General features: G+C 40.5%; 1 protein-coding gene across 4 annotated transcripts in view; it reads right to left on the reverse strand.

Moving 5' to 3' along the window:
* Positions 1-14,404, reverse strand: part of ATL2 (atlastin GTPase 2) — a 59,442-nt gene extending 45,038 nt beyond the window's left edge. For 3 of the 4 annotated variants that reach the window (XM_032410323.1, XM_032410322.1, XM_032410324.1), the window contains exon 1: positions 14,232-14,404. In XM_032410323.1, coding sequence (XP_032266214.1) covers positions 14,232-14,349 — 118 coding nt within the window. In that variant the 5' untranslated portion in view covers positions 14,350-14,404. Of the gene's footprint in view, positions 1-13,675; positions 13,865-14,231 lie in introns of those variants that run through there. The other variant, XM_032410325.1, reaches the window with a different exon arrangement.
* Between the last annotated feature and the right edge of the window lie 2,736 nt (positions 14,405-17,140).

The following is a 17,140-nucleotide window of genomic DNA, read 5'->3' on the forward strand; positions in this document are numbered from 1 at the left end:
TAAATTAGTTTAAATGAGGATGCAGTTTATGAAGTCAATTTTGTTAGCTAGTTAAGAGATGCTAGAATAATGGCTCAGGGGACTCTAAGCAACAACAAAGAAATTCAGAAAAATTCTACTTAGTGAATCAGCAACAAAGGTTTTTCTCGATTTTCTTCCAAAGTTAAGTCTTGTGGAAAATCTCACCCAAGTTACCCCAGGGGTCTTGCATCTGCTCTTAAGTACTTTTTTTGGGGGGGGGGGGTGGGGAAGATATACTTTTGTTCTGCAGTCCCAGTTTTTGAAGAATCAGAGTACGCAATACTGAAAAAATTTTTAGGGAAGTTATTTATATGCTACAAGAATTCTTACACTTACGCACAGGGAAAAAAAAAAGGTTCCTTGTCCACTGAAGTACTATTTGAAACTGCCAAAAAAAAAAAACAAAACGAAACAATCTAAATATTCATGGATAAATAAACCATGAAATAGAAAGCCAAGGGGCGCCTGAGTGGCTCAGTCATTAAGCGCCTGCCTTCGGCTCAAGTCATGATCCCGGGGCCCTGGGATTGAGCCCCACATCAGGCTCCCTGCTCAGCGGGAAGCCTGCTTCTCCCTCTCCCACTCCCCCTGCTTGTGTTCCCTCTCTCGCTGTGTCTCTCTCTGTTAAATAAATTAAAAATCTTAAAAAATAAATAAATAAAAAGAAATAGAAAGCCAAAATTAATGAGTAAGATATAAGTGTGTATACATGGATAAACTTCAATGTCGAATGAAAAAAACAAATCAAATCACAAGTACATGCTCTGGGCCACTTACTAAAACTTTTTTAAATACAGCACAATACTGTATGTCATTTATTTTAAAAATACATATAAGGGGGCGCCTGGGTGGCTCAGTTGGTTAAGCATCCAACTCTTGATCTCAGCTCAGGTCTTGATCTCAGGGCTGTGAGTTCAAGCCCCACGTTGTGGCTCTACACTGGGTGTGGAGCCTACTTAAAAAAAAAGCATACATATATTTTATTAGACTATCAAAAAACCAGGAAACATGAATGCCAACTTCAAGATAAGTGTGTGTGTGTGTGTGTGTGTGTGCGCGTGTGTGGGTGGTATGTGTAGGGAGGGAAGAAAAGAAGAAAAAGATTTTGGGAGAACCCTTCAACTTGTACAGTGACATTTTGTTTCTCTTTAAAAATGATTCAAAACAATTAGGGCAAATACTATGCATTAGATCTAGGCAATGGGCACTTGACATCTATAATATTTTTCTATCATTTTTATAAGTTTGAAGTATGTTACAATCATTTTTAATGAAGACTTTTAAATTACTTCAGAATTTACTTCCACAGAAAAAGTAACTTCTATTTATTGAATGACTCTGACTTTAGGATAGACACTGTGACAGGAACCCTCTCAACAACCCTGAAACTTAGCAATTATCCCCATTTCAGAGTGAAGAAATACGGACAAAATTTTTTTTAAAAAAAAGAGGGGCGGGGCGCCTGGGTGGCTCAGTCGTTAAGCGTCTGCCTTCGGCTCGGGTCATGATCCCGGGGTCCTGGGATCGAGCCCCACATCGGGCTCCCTGCTCGGCGGGAAGCCTGCTTCTCCCTCTCCCACTCCCCCTGCTTGTGTTCCCTCTCATGCTGTCTCTCTCTCTCTCTGTCAATTAAATAAATAAATAAAATCTTTAAAAAATAAATAAAATTTTTTAATAAAGAAAATGGAGTATATGCATCAAGATTTCTATCTGGGTTTTTATATTAAGTCCATGCTGTTTCCTCTATACCAAACTTTCAATGTTACAGGGTAATTCTTACAAAAATCACTGTTTCCCAGTGATATAGCCATAGGAAAGGAGATACAAATCAGTTCATATTTTGAAAAGATGTTTATCACTTAAATCCCTGATATCAGTTCATCTATTCTTATAAGTAAAAAATGACACGTACAGTTATGTATGGGCTTAACGAATTTAATTTTGTTTAGTTGGGAGAGGTGAACTGATAAACATCTAATATTTGAGATTTTTAGATCCTTAAAGTCCTGGATTAAGCTGGAGTTCTGGACAGGGGCACCTGGGTGGCTCAGTCGTTAAGCGTCTGCCTTCGGCTCAGGTCATGATCCCAGGGTCCTGGGATCAAGCCCCGCATCGGGCTCCCTGCTCGGCGGCAAGCCTGCTTCTCCCTCTCCCACTCCCCCTGCTTGTGTTCCCTCTCTCGCTCTGTCTCTCTCTGTCAAATAAATAAATAAAATCTTTTAAAAAATAAAAAATAAACTGGAGTTCTGGACAAAAAAATAAAGTAACCAAAATAATCAAAACTACGGATACCTAAGTCTTCCTTGACAGATCAACAGGGAAAAAAAAAATGTTTGCTATAGCACGGTCAGTCCATATGTAATTTAATTATGGATCTGAGTTATACTGACAATATTTTTAAAAAAAAATTTTTTTTTTTAAGATTTATTTATTTGACAGAGAGAGAGATAGTGAGAGCAGGAACACAAGCAGGGGGAGTGGGAGAGGGAGAAGCAGGCTTCCTGCCGAGCAGGGAGCCTGATGTGGAACTCGATCCCAGGACCCTGGGATCATGACCTGAGCCGAAGGAAGACGCTTAACGACTGAGCCACCCAGGCACCCTATACTGACAATATTTAATCAGCCAAAACCACACCATGAAACAGTGAGTCCCATGTACACTAAAGCTTAAGAACCAGCTGGGTGGCTTGTTTGGAATACAGACTCTTGGACCTCAACTCCAGAGTTGATTCAGCGGATCAGAAGTGTGGAGTCCAGGAATCTACATTTGTAATAAGCACCCCACTGACAACCACCAAGGTCATTACTATGCAAGGAGGTTAAAGGACTAGAAGTGGGAGTGCATAAGTCTTTATTCCTTCAACAAACATTCACTGAACACCTACAACATGGTTCTAAGAATTGCAAGATTCACTAATGAACAAATTAAAAAAAAAAATCCTACCCTTAGGAGTTTATTACATCCTAAAGATGAGGAAATAGAAAACAAATATATGACCTAGGCTAGTATTAAGTACCACAAAGAAAAATAAAGCAGGTTAAAGGAAATGAAAACAGGGGCTTGCTATTTCATAAAAGAATGATCAGGCAAAGCTTCCCTAATAAGGAAACATTTGAGCAGAGAACTGAAAGAAGTGGATTAACTGGGAGAAGGGGTGAAAACATTATTAATAACTTTCTCACTCTTCGAAATAATTTAATGCATGAAATAATTTTAGGTGTACCTTCTACTATAGAAGAGGGAAAAACAGGGTCTATTCTGGGTTAATAACCACATAATATATCTCTTTAATCCTCAAAATCATTTTGTTGGGTAAACTATGAGTTTCCCTGTTTATATATAAAGGAGGACAATGAGGTTCAGATTAAGCAATTTGCAAGGACATATATTTCCTAAGTAATCAAATCTGTATGCACACTCAGGTCCTAGTCAAATCCATCATCTTCCAACTATGCCAAATGAGCATGTTTGCTGAATAAACTCAGAGCTGAATTGTTACGTGCTCAAGATTTCTAGAAAGCTGAAAAAAAGTACCAAAACCACAATTTGTTTAAAAAAATAAAGAGGGGTTTATTTCTCATCTTTATAACAAATCTTGGCATACAGCTATTTTTCCCTCTTTCCAAAAATTTCTTTGTCAAAATTTATTTATGCAGTCAGCAAAGCGTTTATACCATCCCCCAACAGGTGGGAAACAATCTTTTTTCTCTTCATAAGCTTTCTAGAAGGGCAAATTTTAAATTGCAGGCATTTAAAATGAGATACAATAAAACTGTATTTGCCCATCTTTGATAAGATATGGATATATAATTTACATGTAAATAAATGTGTAATTCATTGTTTCATACAGTACACCTATACAATGTGTCATGAATAACTGAGGAAGGGCCCCCACCCCACCTACTTCAAGCTAGTAGTAATTAGAGAGCAAGGCATTATACTAGATACTAGAGAAATACAATTTGCTGATGATAATGGTTCTTACTCTCAAGGCTTCAACACAAACAAGTATAAGAGAACAGTAAAGAAAGCGCTATGTTAGATTATTTAGCTAGTGTTATCAATGAAGACATCCTGGAGAAGGTTGCATCTCTGAGCCCTGAAAATCAGATTAAGGCTAACCTTAAAAGTTTAGGCTAAGAATACTGGGCATTATCCTGAGAGCCAAGGAAAATTTTGAGGCAGAGGAGTGACAGGATCAAAGCTGTGCTACAGAGATAAACCAAAAGTGATGAGTAAGAAGTATAATGAGAATCTAAAAACAGGGAAATCAGATATTAAGTAACTAGAAGCGCCTAAGTATAAGGTGAGAAGCCCAAAGTCAGAAGGTGACAATAAAAATGGGAAGCACTGCATGTGAGAGCTAGCCAGTTCTTCAACATCCTTCTCTGAACTAGGCAACAGAAAACACTAAATCATTCCATATTTCTATAAGGAACATATACTTTTCTTATAAGCCTTTATAAAACAACAATGCACTAAATTTCCATTTCCAAAAGTAATTTTGGCAGTTACTCTGAGACTTTCTAACACAGAGATCAGGAATCCATCAAAACCAGAGTAGGTTTCCTTGAATCAGGCAAACCCACTGAATCATTCCCTTTTGGCCCCAAAATTAACTCAGTAGTGAGTTAAAGATATTAAATCCATAGAAAAAGCTACTGAAATTTGGGATAACCAGTGAGCAAAGGAGTCATTAATACACACAGAGACCCAAGCTTAAATTTAGAATAAGGTTTTTATGACAAATCTCAGGTATCTGCCAAGACTCTGGAAATAAGTTGCTACATTGTCCATTTTGCCACAACTCTACCTCAGATGGCTCATTATAGCAGTACTTTATTTCTTAAAAAAAAAAAAAGAAAGAAAATTATTTATTTGAGAGCGTGTGCACACCCCCACCCCCCGCAGGGAGAGAGGGACAAGCAGACTCCCCACTGAGCGTGGAGCCTGACAACATGGGGCTCAATCCCAGGACCCTGATATCATGACATGAGCTGAAGTCAGATGCCTAACCAACTGAGCCACCCAGATGCCTCTACAGCAACACTGAAAAAAAAAAAAAAAGAGAGAGAGGTATACACTCAAATCCCAAACTCGGCTCAATACAGGCAAAATTCCTACTAAGAGAATAGCTGTAAGAAGAAGGGAACAGTGCAAAACAGACAAACATCCTTCCAAGTAGATATATGTGACTAATTTGAAAAACAAAAGGGATAAAAAAGTCAGAGGTTCTCACTATACTCTTTTTATCCTTTCTCTAGTTTGGCAACTTTTAAGAGTACACATCAGGATTCCTTGCAGTAGATAAATGCAGATGCTCAAAAACAGGGGTGGGGGAACACATCTCCATAGTTTTTAAGAAGTCACATTTACAGGTATTCAGACAGTTTTTCCAGGAATCATCCAGTTATTTAAATCAATTCTTTGCTTGACTTGGCTACAAAAACAGCCCATATTCTCTTTTTATTACACATGCTCTACCACCATTTGATCCTTCAGTTACCTCTATCTAATTGCTTTTATATACTTTTTAAACAAATTCTTAGAAAGGAGAGACAAGTGCTTAAACTATTTTGAAAAAACCTTACCAAACACTGCCTTTTTATCTTGAAACAAGTGGTATATCCTACACTCTGCCTCCTAAGACCCACCCATTCTTCAAGGCCTGACAAAGCCCACCCTCCTCCATGAAGTCTTCCTCAGTAACACTAGCACACAGTAATTCCTACTTCTGAAATTATAAACTTAATGATACACTTTACTGACAAATATGCATAAGGTCTATTTGATCTCCCAACTACATGAAAGTTTAGAACAGGGATCTGTTCTACACTTTTCTACACAGGTACTCATTACAAGCAACTGAGAAGCCCTTTCCTAAGGTAGGTGCTCAATATGTCAACTGATAACATCAGGGGAAAAAAGCTAGTTCTTTGTCTAAAAATGGTCTTGTATCAGCCTGCCCTCCTCCACCTCTTTATTCCCAAAGAAAACTAACTTCTTTACACTCTTTGTACACTCAATACAAGCCAAGTGCTTTTAAGACATTATCTTTTAATCTTAAACTTCCAAAGTAGGTTTTTTTCTTAGTTAAGGAAGCGGAAGCTTGGTGGTGGTGACAATCCGAACCAAGCGCCTAAGCTAGAAGCTTCTACCACACTACGGGGCACCAAAGCAGATACCCATACTCTGCCATTAAAGAGTCAGGAATAAAAAAATTTTCAGGAAGAATTCAAAACAGTTAAAAACAAAACAAAACAAAACCCTATGGCAGCATACCTAAAAATTCAGAAGAGACCAGCACCAATAAGTTGAAAAGTTACCAATTTAAGAAAAACACTCATACGCAACCATTTTAAATGTTTTTTTTCCCAAAAACACAATATTCCCCCCAAAATCCCACAAAATTAAAAAGCAAATATGAAAAAGAATTTCTTATGAACAAAAGGACTTTTACAAAGCAGTAAGAAAAACAGAGAAATGGTCCAAGAATATGAAAATGCAATTAATAAAAAGAATTCACAGTTACCGTATTAAAATTTAAACATCAACTGTAATGAAAGAAATACAACAGTAAGATCCTTTACCTATGTGTTGGCATTCGTTTTTAAATAACAACACCCACTTGTGAACAAAAGTATTCGCAAACAAGTACAAACCTAACCCAAACGAACACAGAATAAATCAGAACTTTCTGAATGGATTTGCTGATGTGTCTTCAATATTGAAAAGTATAGGTGGTTCAACCCAGAAATATACTTTTAAGACCTTATCCTAAAGGTCAAGATTTATCTACAAAGATGTTTAGCCAGCATTATTCACAAGAAATAACCCCATATCTAGAAGGAGGATTAGTTTAGTACTACAATGCCATTTAAAAAATCATGTTGTAGACATTATTTAATCACACAGGGAAATACAATATGAATGAAAAAGTAAGTTACAAAATTACAGTAAGATCCCAATTTAGAAAAAATTAAATTATGCATTAAAAAAGGGTATATACTAAAAGACGTATACCAGAATGCTAACAGTGCTTACCACTAGTTGATATGATTTTTACTTTCTTCTTTTTTATCTGTATTTTCCAAAGTATCTACAAAGATTTACTGCTTTTGAAATTTAAAAAAGAAAAATTAAAACTTTTACAAGGTATAAATTACCCATGACTTATATTAGATTAAGAGCCATGATCACAAGCTCTAATCAATCACAAGTTTAGCTGTAATTTAAAGGCAGTAAATTTCTATCTTAATATCTAATTGTAAGACTTTTGGCATCAACAACATTGTTCAACCTTTCCGAGAACTTCTAGCCTACACTTCAGAATTTGCGAAACAATACCCAAGGCCACTGCCATTCTCCTGCAATAAAAAGCCTCTCAACTCTAAACAAAAACTCCACAAGATCATATTGTAGTATCTATTTTAAAATTAAAGTGCTGGGGCGCCTGGGTGGCTCAGTCGTTAAGCGTCTGCCTTGGGCTCAGGTCATGATCCCAGGGTCCTGGGAGCCCCACATCGGGCTCCCTGCTCAGCCAGGAGCCTGCTTCTCCCTCTCCCGCTCCCCCTGCTTGTGTTCCCTCTCTAGCTGTGTCTCTCTGTGTCAAATAAATAAATCTTTAAAAAAAAAATTAGGGCGCCTGGGTGGCTCAGTTGGTTGAGCGGCTGCCTTCGGCTCAGGTCATGATCCTGGAGTCCCAGGATCGGGTCCCGCATCGGACTACCTGCTCAGCGGGGAGTCTGCTTCTCCCTCTCCCGCTCCCCCCTCTTGAGCTCTTTCTCTCTCTCACTCTCTCTCTCAAATAAATAAATAAAATCTTTAAAAAATAAATAAATAAATAAATAAAATTAAAGTGCTGATGAAAAGAGCAATTTCTGAAGATGTGATTAATAACTACGTTCAAAAAAATTAACAAGGGTAATTCGTATCAGTTTCTCTACAATTTACTTCAAAAACAACTCACCCCCCCTTTCTGATAAAAGTAAACTTAACCCAAGTTTTAATATCTCATAAACCCATTCACTCAAATATGAAATGAGCTCATTTAGCATGCCAATTCCATCCCCCTTTTAAAAGAGTTTCGTTATAGAAGGCTTTAAGGTTTCTAAAGTGCCTTCAAGATTATCTATTTAATAATCAAAAAAAAAGAAAAAAACAAAAACAAAAACCTTTAAGTTTGCTAAGGCAGATATTACCTACCAGGAAGGAAAAAATGTTATTACAGAGCTAGTATTAAAATCCAAGCCTCCAGGGGCGCCTGGGTGGCTCAGTCGTTAAGCGTCTGCCTTCGGCTCAGGTCACGATCCCAGGGTCCTGGGATCGAGCCCCACATCGGGCTCCCTGCTCGGCGGGAAGCCTGCTTCTCCCTCTCCCACTCCCCCTGCTTGTGTTCCCTCTCTCGCTGTGTCTCTGTCAAATAAATAAAATATTTTTAAAAAAATAAAAATAAAAATAAAATCCAAGCCTCCATTCTAATTCCATTCTGAAGATCATAATAAGTTTACAGAATTCAAAAGTTAAAATATATCCTAATCACTATTCATGACTCCAAATGATTACACGTAGGGGGAAAAAAGCTTTTAATGGGATTCACAATTTGTGGGGGGTTAAGCTTTTAATGGGATTCACAATTTGTGTACTTTCAAGTCAATCATTCCTTAGGCATTTTTGCACAAAACAGACCCCAGTTAGATTCTGCACATTTACTATCTGAAAAGTAAATGCACTCTACTTGAAAACTGCCATGACCTGAAGAAATTACTTCATATTGAATCCTATATTGAAAATAAACAATTTCAGAAGATTATTTTGCTATGATTGATTCTCTAAAGCACAAGTTTATTAAAATGAAGCTGGTGAAAAGTATGAATGTATATTTTTATCTTATAAAAACTGAACAAAGGTTTTTCAAGTCATGTATTTTGAAACTTAAAACTTTTTGTTCAAAATAACTACACATTATAGCAATACTACCATCAACAGAATGTCTGCCACTGGGTTAAGCACTTTTTCACATTTAATACTTGCAATATCCCTAATCATGAACACATTATCAGCATTTTACAGGTAAAGTTAAAAATTTACCTACCACCTCTGCCCAAACTAAACCTTTGTCCAGACTGCAGGAAAAAAAAATTAGAAGAAACTGATTGCAAATATACACATGTATATATAACAGCATAAGTAGCCAAATAGGCACATTCTTACATAAGCATTACAGTCTCTTACACAGGCAGCTTTACAATTTATGAAACATTTGTACCTATCATTCCCACTATTGTTTGTTTCCCACAACAGTCCTATTATGCGATTACTATCACTGCTGTGTGTGAGGGGTTTCAAGGCTCAGAGAGTTAAGTCAGCTTTTGATTCCTTTCCTCATTCTTTTCCACTGCATTATCTTACTTCTATATAATTAAAAAAACATTGCCCCCACAATCAGAGCATTATGCAATAAAAGGAGGAAATGTACTATAGACCCTTGATATGCATCCTTCATAAATTACACAGCTCACAAGTTATTAGTTACTGGTTATTTTGACTCTAGTCATAGAAATATAATTTGTATGAATAATTTTCATTAAGCTGGTACATTACCAAGGAATCCCCTAAATCCTACTTGTACTGGCCGGAAAACTAAACCCCAAATCAGTCAAAAGTGCATACTATCTCCTTGGGAAAACAAAGTACATATATGTTAGTCTTTCATGACTTAACAGTTGCTTCTAATAGATTACCATCTGCCCATAAAACCAACTACCTACAGCTATCTGTCCCACAGTAGATAGTGAGGGTGGTTACTTAAGTACACATTTTACAAAAATCTACCTAAGTTTAGCAAATATGTGTACACCTAAACACACAGAGATATGATTACCAATAACTTGAAAAATCATTTGTAAAATAGTTATCTTGGCTTTACACTTATTTCATACTTCTTAATGTCCTTAACAAGCAAAATTGTTCTACTTCATGAATTCTACTTCTTTCTACATCTACCTTCTCCCTTCTTACTTTAAAATTTCCCACTCCACTTAGTGACTTGCTCTATCTTTACTTATTAACCGCCCCAATTTCTCATTAGTATGACTTCAGACATCATTCATTCAACAGTTTTACCGAGGTATTTCTAATTGTGTATGTGATAATTTTCAATGAAGAAAGGCTCCTACTCTCCTCCAAGTCCACAGCACTAAGACTGCCTCTGAGTAGTTTCCTTGACTGTAGACAAGTTAAAATCACTCCCTCCAATGGGATTCCCTCAAAGGAAGATTTTAAGGGGGGCAAAAAAAAAAAAAAAAAGCAAGATGTTTAAAGCGCTTTATAAAATATCAAGGATTATGCTATTGCCATCATTATTTTCAGGATAGTGGGGGGTTTTTTTGGCTGTTCATTTTTAAAGCTATAGAGAAAGCACTCAACCATTCTTTCTATAGGAGGGGTGGTGAGTGAAGGAAAGAATGTTAGGGTTCGAAGCCATATGGCCAAGAAACAATTCTTGAGACATCTTTGGTGCAAAAAGGTGATTTTATTAAAGCACAGGGACAGGACCCATGGTTTATTAAAGCACAGGGTCAGGACCCATGGGCAGAAAGAGTTGCACTGGGGTCACAAGGAGTAGCCCATTACATACTTTCAAGTTGGGAGGGGTTAGAGATAGCGTAAGTCTCTAAGGAATTTTGGAAGCAAGGCTTCCAGGACCTTGAGGGGGCTAGCTATTGTTAGGAAAAGATCATTTATTACTGTCTAATAACCGGAGTCATGAGACCCTTCAGATGTATATCGGTGGTCCATATGCTTGGGGGATGATTGCCAACAAGTATCTTGGGGGTTTAGAGATAAAGGAAATTTCTAAAAGAATTTTTACATGTTAAAGTAGACTTACAGGATCCTGAGGGTCAGGCTAAGATAGCCTTTTGCCCTCAGCAAAGTATTAACACTGAGGCAGTTGAGTCCCTAGAGGAATGTCACGCGACCTGTTTCAAGGACTTGTCAACGAGCTGTAGGCAGTAAGGAAATTTAATTTCTCTTCTGTCTCTGTTTCCCACGTCAGGAACAGTAAAGGAGAGGAAGAAACTTACATGAGTAATGAACTCATTGGGGGATTAAGTTCAGTGACTCAATATTCACATCTATCGTCCTTAATAACACACCTGGATTTTAAAACACTAAAATGGTCATACAATCAGAATACCATTACACTTTAAAAAAAAAAAAAAGGCTATTTCCCTGCAGCCACCCCAGAAAAAAAACCTCCCTCTGTAAAGCAGTAAATCACCATTACAAAAAAGTTTTAACTTCCAATCCCATTCCTTACATTTGTCTCTTAACCTTGAGTGCCTGCCAAGAAGCTCTGCTTACAATTGTGCGTCAAATAGGTCTTCCAACTGAGCATAAACAGATTTTTAAAATGCAACCACGAACTGAACGGACCACTTTACGTATTCAGAGAGGAGCCACCCATCACCACAAAGGAAATACCAGTGTAAAAATCAGCAATTCGGAGGTTGCAGTATTTAGTATAGCTCATGATCAACCTTGTGCAACCACTACCAACAGAGTGTGTTGTCATGCATCAAAAAAACCAAAACAATTTTATTCTCTAATGAGTATCAATAAAAGAAGTGATGGAAACATCAAAAAAACCAATACAATTTTATTCTCTAATGAGTATCAATAAAAGAAGTGATGGAAACCACAAAAAAAACGCATCTTGCTAAAGAGTCTCGAAATTGTAAAAATATGCCTTGAACTACAGCATGGAACGAGGTGACAGTCTTCCAGGTACTCTTTAACAACTGCTTAATATCAGACAGATGGAAAAAGCACAATTTTGGAAAAGGTCTAACAATTTCAAGAAAGTTACTTTCATCTGTGAATATTTAAAAACTTTACCCTAAAGTTAAAACACACTGGCAAACTAAAATCGAATCCCAAAATAGGTGCGCTCAACTTAAAGCCAGAATCTCATTTTAACTCACGGTTTATTTTCCCTGCAATAAATACCTCTTTTACTGTATGTAAGACAGCTCTTTCTTCCCCAAATAAAGAATTTCCAAGAGATTTAATCATCCTACAAAGCCATTAAAATACAAGAGTACATAAGGGCTTTACAAAGCTCCTACATTCCTAAAGTGCGTAAGGATTTCTCTTAAGAGACACAAAGCACCTTCCTTAGACTAAACTACTAGAGTGGCACCTGACTCACCCCAACTCAATTCAAGTTTACTTATCCAGAAAGCAGAGGGAGACAGAGAGTTCCTTATACACTGTCAAAAATAGCCGAGTCCCTACTCACTCACAGCCTGTTGGCTCTGACTTTAAACACAAATCTTAAGAAGTTTTATTTGGATTTTAATGTCATATTGAGTGACTACAGAGCAAATGAAAAGGTTTCAGGCAGTCATTTGATAGGTATGGTTATCAAGGGAAGGGATACCTCCAAGAGTGGGGGGGGAAACACACAAAAACCTGTGAGTAGCAGAATGTTTAATAAATGGCGAGCCCTATGTATCAACTCTTAAGAATCACATCTCAATGTACCACAAAATAAAAACGATGTTCATAACCATGACTAAGTCATAAAGTTATGCTTCTCCTAGTAAGGCAAGTACATAAATCACTTTGAAAATACATCTAAAACAGTTACCTTAAAATATATATAAATAAGTAAGTGCAAGAGCGAACACACAACATACACACCCGTAGGGTCCAAAAGATCTAAATCAATCCATCAGCATTCCAAAACTAATTACTTGAGAATTCCAACCAGAAGAGATCTAAGGCAAAACCTCGGGCGGGGGGGGGGGGGGGGTATTTTTCTATGTAAACAGTTCTGTCAAGTGCTTTTGTTGGCAGGCAATAATAAAATAAGCTTTATTTCCTGTTCTTTCTCCCGTATCAAAACTCTAGTTTGTCATTACCTCTGACATATGTTCAGCACATCCAAAGGTTACTATGAATGATGCAATATATTTCACGTAAACTTTTCTATTGAAGTTAGTCTTCACGGATAACACCTTATCAAAATGTTTTACATTTCATCTTACAAAACCTTTATCAGACTGTGGAAAGAGAGGAATCTGAAGAACACAAGTTCACATTTAGTGTAGTTTATAAACTCTTATGTATGCCATGGCCGTACTTACCTAACCGTAAGCTTTTACTATTTATAAGCCTTTGAAAAACTTTATGCCTTTAAGTACTATCAAAATTCTCAATCAGGATTTCATGCGTTCAATTCACACCAGAGAGAAAGATCAAATGCTGAACTCCTAAAAATAGGGGTGCTATGAGAGGGACACACAACACTCCGCTGCCAAAGCGAACGCGTCTTGGAGGGGGCAGGGGCGCTCCTTGTACACGTACAGTAGCAGCTCACATTCAGCAAAACCCGGGAGCGAAGGATCAGGTGACTTCACACCGCAGACACTTCAGTCTGATCGGGCCTTACTATGCCGTCTGAGTGACTAGTAAACTGCTCACAACCCTAGTTTAACAACTAAATCTGGACTTGCATCCTAGCCACGCGCAACCCGCGCCAATGGGTTCGGGGGCCGAGGAGCCCCAGAACGCGAGCCCCGGGGCACAGCCCTGGCCTGCGGACTGCGGTTCCCTCCTGGAAGGGTGTCTGGAGAGCTTTCCGACCTGGCAGCGAGGTGTCTGCTCCCCCCGCGCGCTCCGCGTCCTACTCCTCCGTGGGGGCCCATAAAGCTCTGGCCACCCCTACCTCCCTTTCTGATAGAGGAACAGAGAGCAGAGTGCCCGCCAGGAGACAGATCGCCCTGCCGCGTCCGGAGCTCTCCTGCACCTAGCCGCGGCGTCACCGACCTCCCCGCGCCCCAGGTCTGCGACCCCAGCTCAAGGCCGCCCCCTCAGGTCGGGGCGGACGCGGCGGCAGCCACGCGGAGGCAGCCACGCGGCGGGCGGGCAGGGGGCCGGGCCGGGCGCAGACGCGCTCGCCGCCCGTTCACCCGACAGCAGCGGGAGCCGCGGCCCCAGGGCCGCCCTTTCAGGCCGCGCGCCGCGGAAGCTTGGCACGCTGCGGGGGCTAGGCCCGGCGGCCGTCAGACGCGGCGGCAGAAGGAGAGCTGAACCAGCCGCGGACGACGACCCCGCCGCCTGCGGCCGGTGCCCGCGGGTCCGAGCGGCCCGCGCCCTCTCCGCACCCGGGCCCTGCGGCCTCCGCTCCCCCGGCGCGTACCTAGGAAGGTCGTGGACGAGACGTGGTTAACCCCGGTGCTTGGGTCGCTAGTCCCCCGCCGGCGCCGCAGCCCCTGGTGCGGGTGCAGCCTCCGCGCTGCCTCGTCCCCCTCCGCCATCTTGTACCGATTTAAAATTAACTCCCCACTGACGTCAAACGCCGCCGCCGCTTTATCAACCTCCCGGGAGCCGGCGGGGCGCCCGTGGGTCCTAGCGCCGCCAGTAGCCAGCGCCTCCTTGTCCTCCCCACGCTCTCCCCCGTCCCGCCCATCGGCGCCCTCGCTCCGCCTCCGCTCTGCCAACCTCCCTGCCTGCCTGCCTGCCCGCCAGTCGCTAGGTTTTCCTGGCCTTCCACTTCTAGAAGGGATTGGGCGGCGCCCCCACCGCGATCGCCTCGCACCGCACTGCTCTGAGCTCAGTACCACACCCCCTTAGCGCTGAGCCGGTCCGTGTAAACGCAGAAGGGATCTCCAGAGAACCAAGTCCCTCCTTCCCAGTTCAGTAACCCAATTCTTTTTACTGCTCTTCTTCATAATCGTTAACTCGTGCCCTGCACTTGAGGTTGCTTTCACACGCCTTTCTCTTTTTTTATCCCCCACCTTCTCCCCCACAGCTATTTTCCTCCTCCCTGTCTGCCCCCCTCCCAAGCTTTTCCTTTTGATCTTTCCTCGTCCAAGTCCCTAATGTTGCTTCCCCTCCGGAGACCATCCTATGGTTTATTTGCAATAGTTCCCGTCTGCTTATGAGACCCTCCACCTATCTTCCTGTCTGTGCATACCGTTTCCTGCTCCTAGTACCTGCAGGGACAAGCCAGAAAGCACTGTCATCAGAAAATGAATTGTAGCAGGTCCTTTACCAACTATGATGAACCTTCTTGTGAGAATCCAGTGATATCCTGTAGAAAGTTCAGGTCACTTTTTAAAATAAATACCAGCCTGTGGAACTTCTGTGAAACACGATCTCTTTTCTTTTGGATTTTTTACCATATCACGAAAGCATTAAAAACTCCTTTTCTTGGTAGAGATAGGTGTCCAGGTGTCCAGATTGCTGTCTTGTCCAGGTCTTCTCACAAGTCTAAAAATCATGGCTTTTCATCCTGCATAATCTCTAGAAAAGCACTGGTGTCCTGGAAACTTGCACAGTGCCATTTTACCTGGGTTTTCATTGGGCTGTCAATTTATTCATCTGTTTTCTGTCTTTATGGAAAGGGATTTGGAGCTCCTCCTTTACTTCCTACTCCCTGCATCCTGGTTCAGTGCCCCTAAGCTCCCAGCCATGAGCCTGGCTTGATAATGGATTTTCTTTCATAATCTCCCTATGCGGCATCTATTTAATGTTGCCCACAATCTGCTTTATGCAAGGTATCATCTTGGGCATGAAAGAAGATGCAAAAATGAGTATTTTTGCAATAGCCTTAGAGTTAGCAGTTAACTTAGTACTCAGTGCACCCCATCACGGACCCCCAGGGACCTAAGGCTACACCCCTCCTAGTCTATTGACCTAACTGCTTTCCTTTTCACTATTAGACACTAGGCTGCTGCTACAGTGCCCTGAGCAGGTCCACACAACTCCTGACTTTAAGGAGTGTAGAGAAGCCAAATGGAAGTATAGTCAAGAGATTGAGCATTGTCCCACAGTCGCCCCAAATCTGTGCATGTTGGAAAGTCCTTTCTTCATTTTCCCCAGTCGGCTACCCCTCTTCAGGTTCTAATCCCAGTGAAACCTCAGTGTCGCTTCAGACTTCTCTCTCCTCTCTCCTCCCCTCTGCACCAAACAAGTCTGTGTGAAGTCGGTTCTGACTTCTAAATCTCTGTCCAGGTCAGCTCCTCTCCATCCCCTCAGTCTCCCTCTTGATTCAGCACCATCATTTCCCACTACCCTGAGGTAACGTTGCTGTGGGCCCTTCTCCTGTGGGTCCTCCACCCAGCCACTGGCTTAAGTTTTCTTCAATGCAGATCGGTTGATGTGATTTCTCTGCTCAGGACAAAGTCCAAACTCTTCAGAATAGTTGACAAGGCCTTTCATGATTTGGGTCCTACCTATGTATTGAGCTTCATTTTTCACTACTCTGTCACTCATTCCTCATTTTTTTTTTTTCATTTAACAAATGAATTTTGACACTGTCGTGTGTGCTGAATAACAAATAATGAACATGACAGACAAAACTGGTTTACTTAGCTGTTTGTTTTTTCTTTCTACAGCCCACACAGACCCCTCCAGCACAAGAAAGTGAGCTTCAAGGGCTCAAAGATCTATCTTACTCAGGGGTAACTGGCTGGCTCAGTGGTAGAGCATGTGACTCTTGAGCTTGGGGTCTTGAGTTCAAGCCCCATGTGGAGTGTGGAGATTACTTTAAAAAAATTCTGGTTCTACCGCTGATTCACCTAATGTTTCTAAACGTCCAGGTCTCATTTTTAATACCTAACTATATATAACAAAAGTCTTATGGGATCAAATCAGTATATTTCAGAACCTTTTCTTGATTGCTAAATAGCTAACATTTATGAAATGTACTTTACATATGTTAAGTCATTTAATCCTTAAAACAATCCTAAGAGGTAAATGCTGTTAATATTCTCATCTTACAGTTAGAACAACTAAAGCGCCAAGAGGTTTAAAACGTGCCTAAGTGGCAGGACTGGCATTCGAAGGCAGGCAATCTGGTTCCAGAGTTTATGTTTGGATCCACTGTGACGGTGTTCAGTTTATACACTGTGAATTCCTGGAGGGCAGAAGCCATAGCTTATCCTTACAGCAGATACTTTGGGATTCTGCCTTCAGTTAGTGTAAATTGTATTAAAAACTATTTCTTCCAAATAAACAACTTTAAACATGTTTAAATCCTATTAATAAATGGGCAAAAGATGTCCACAGACAATTCGTAAAAAAATATGTTATAAAAATGGACCT

The sequence above is a fragment of the Phoca vitulina genome, unplaced genomic scaffold, assembly GCF_004348235.1.
Source record: "Phoca vitulina isolate PV1807 unplaced genomic scaffold, GSC_HSeal_1.0 scaffold12, whole genome shotgun sequence".
Taxonomy (NCBI): domain Eukaryota; kingdom Metazoa; phylum Chordata; class Mammalia; order Carnivora; family Phocidae; genus Phoca; species Phoca vitulina.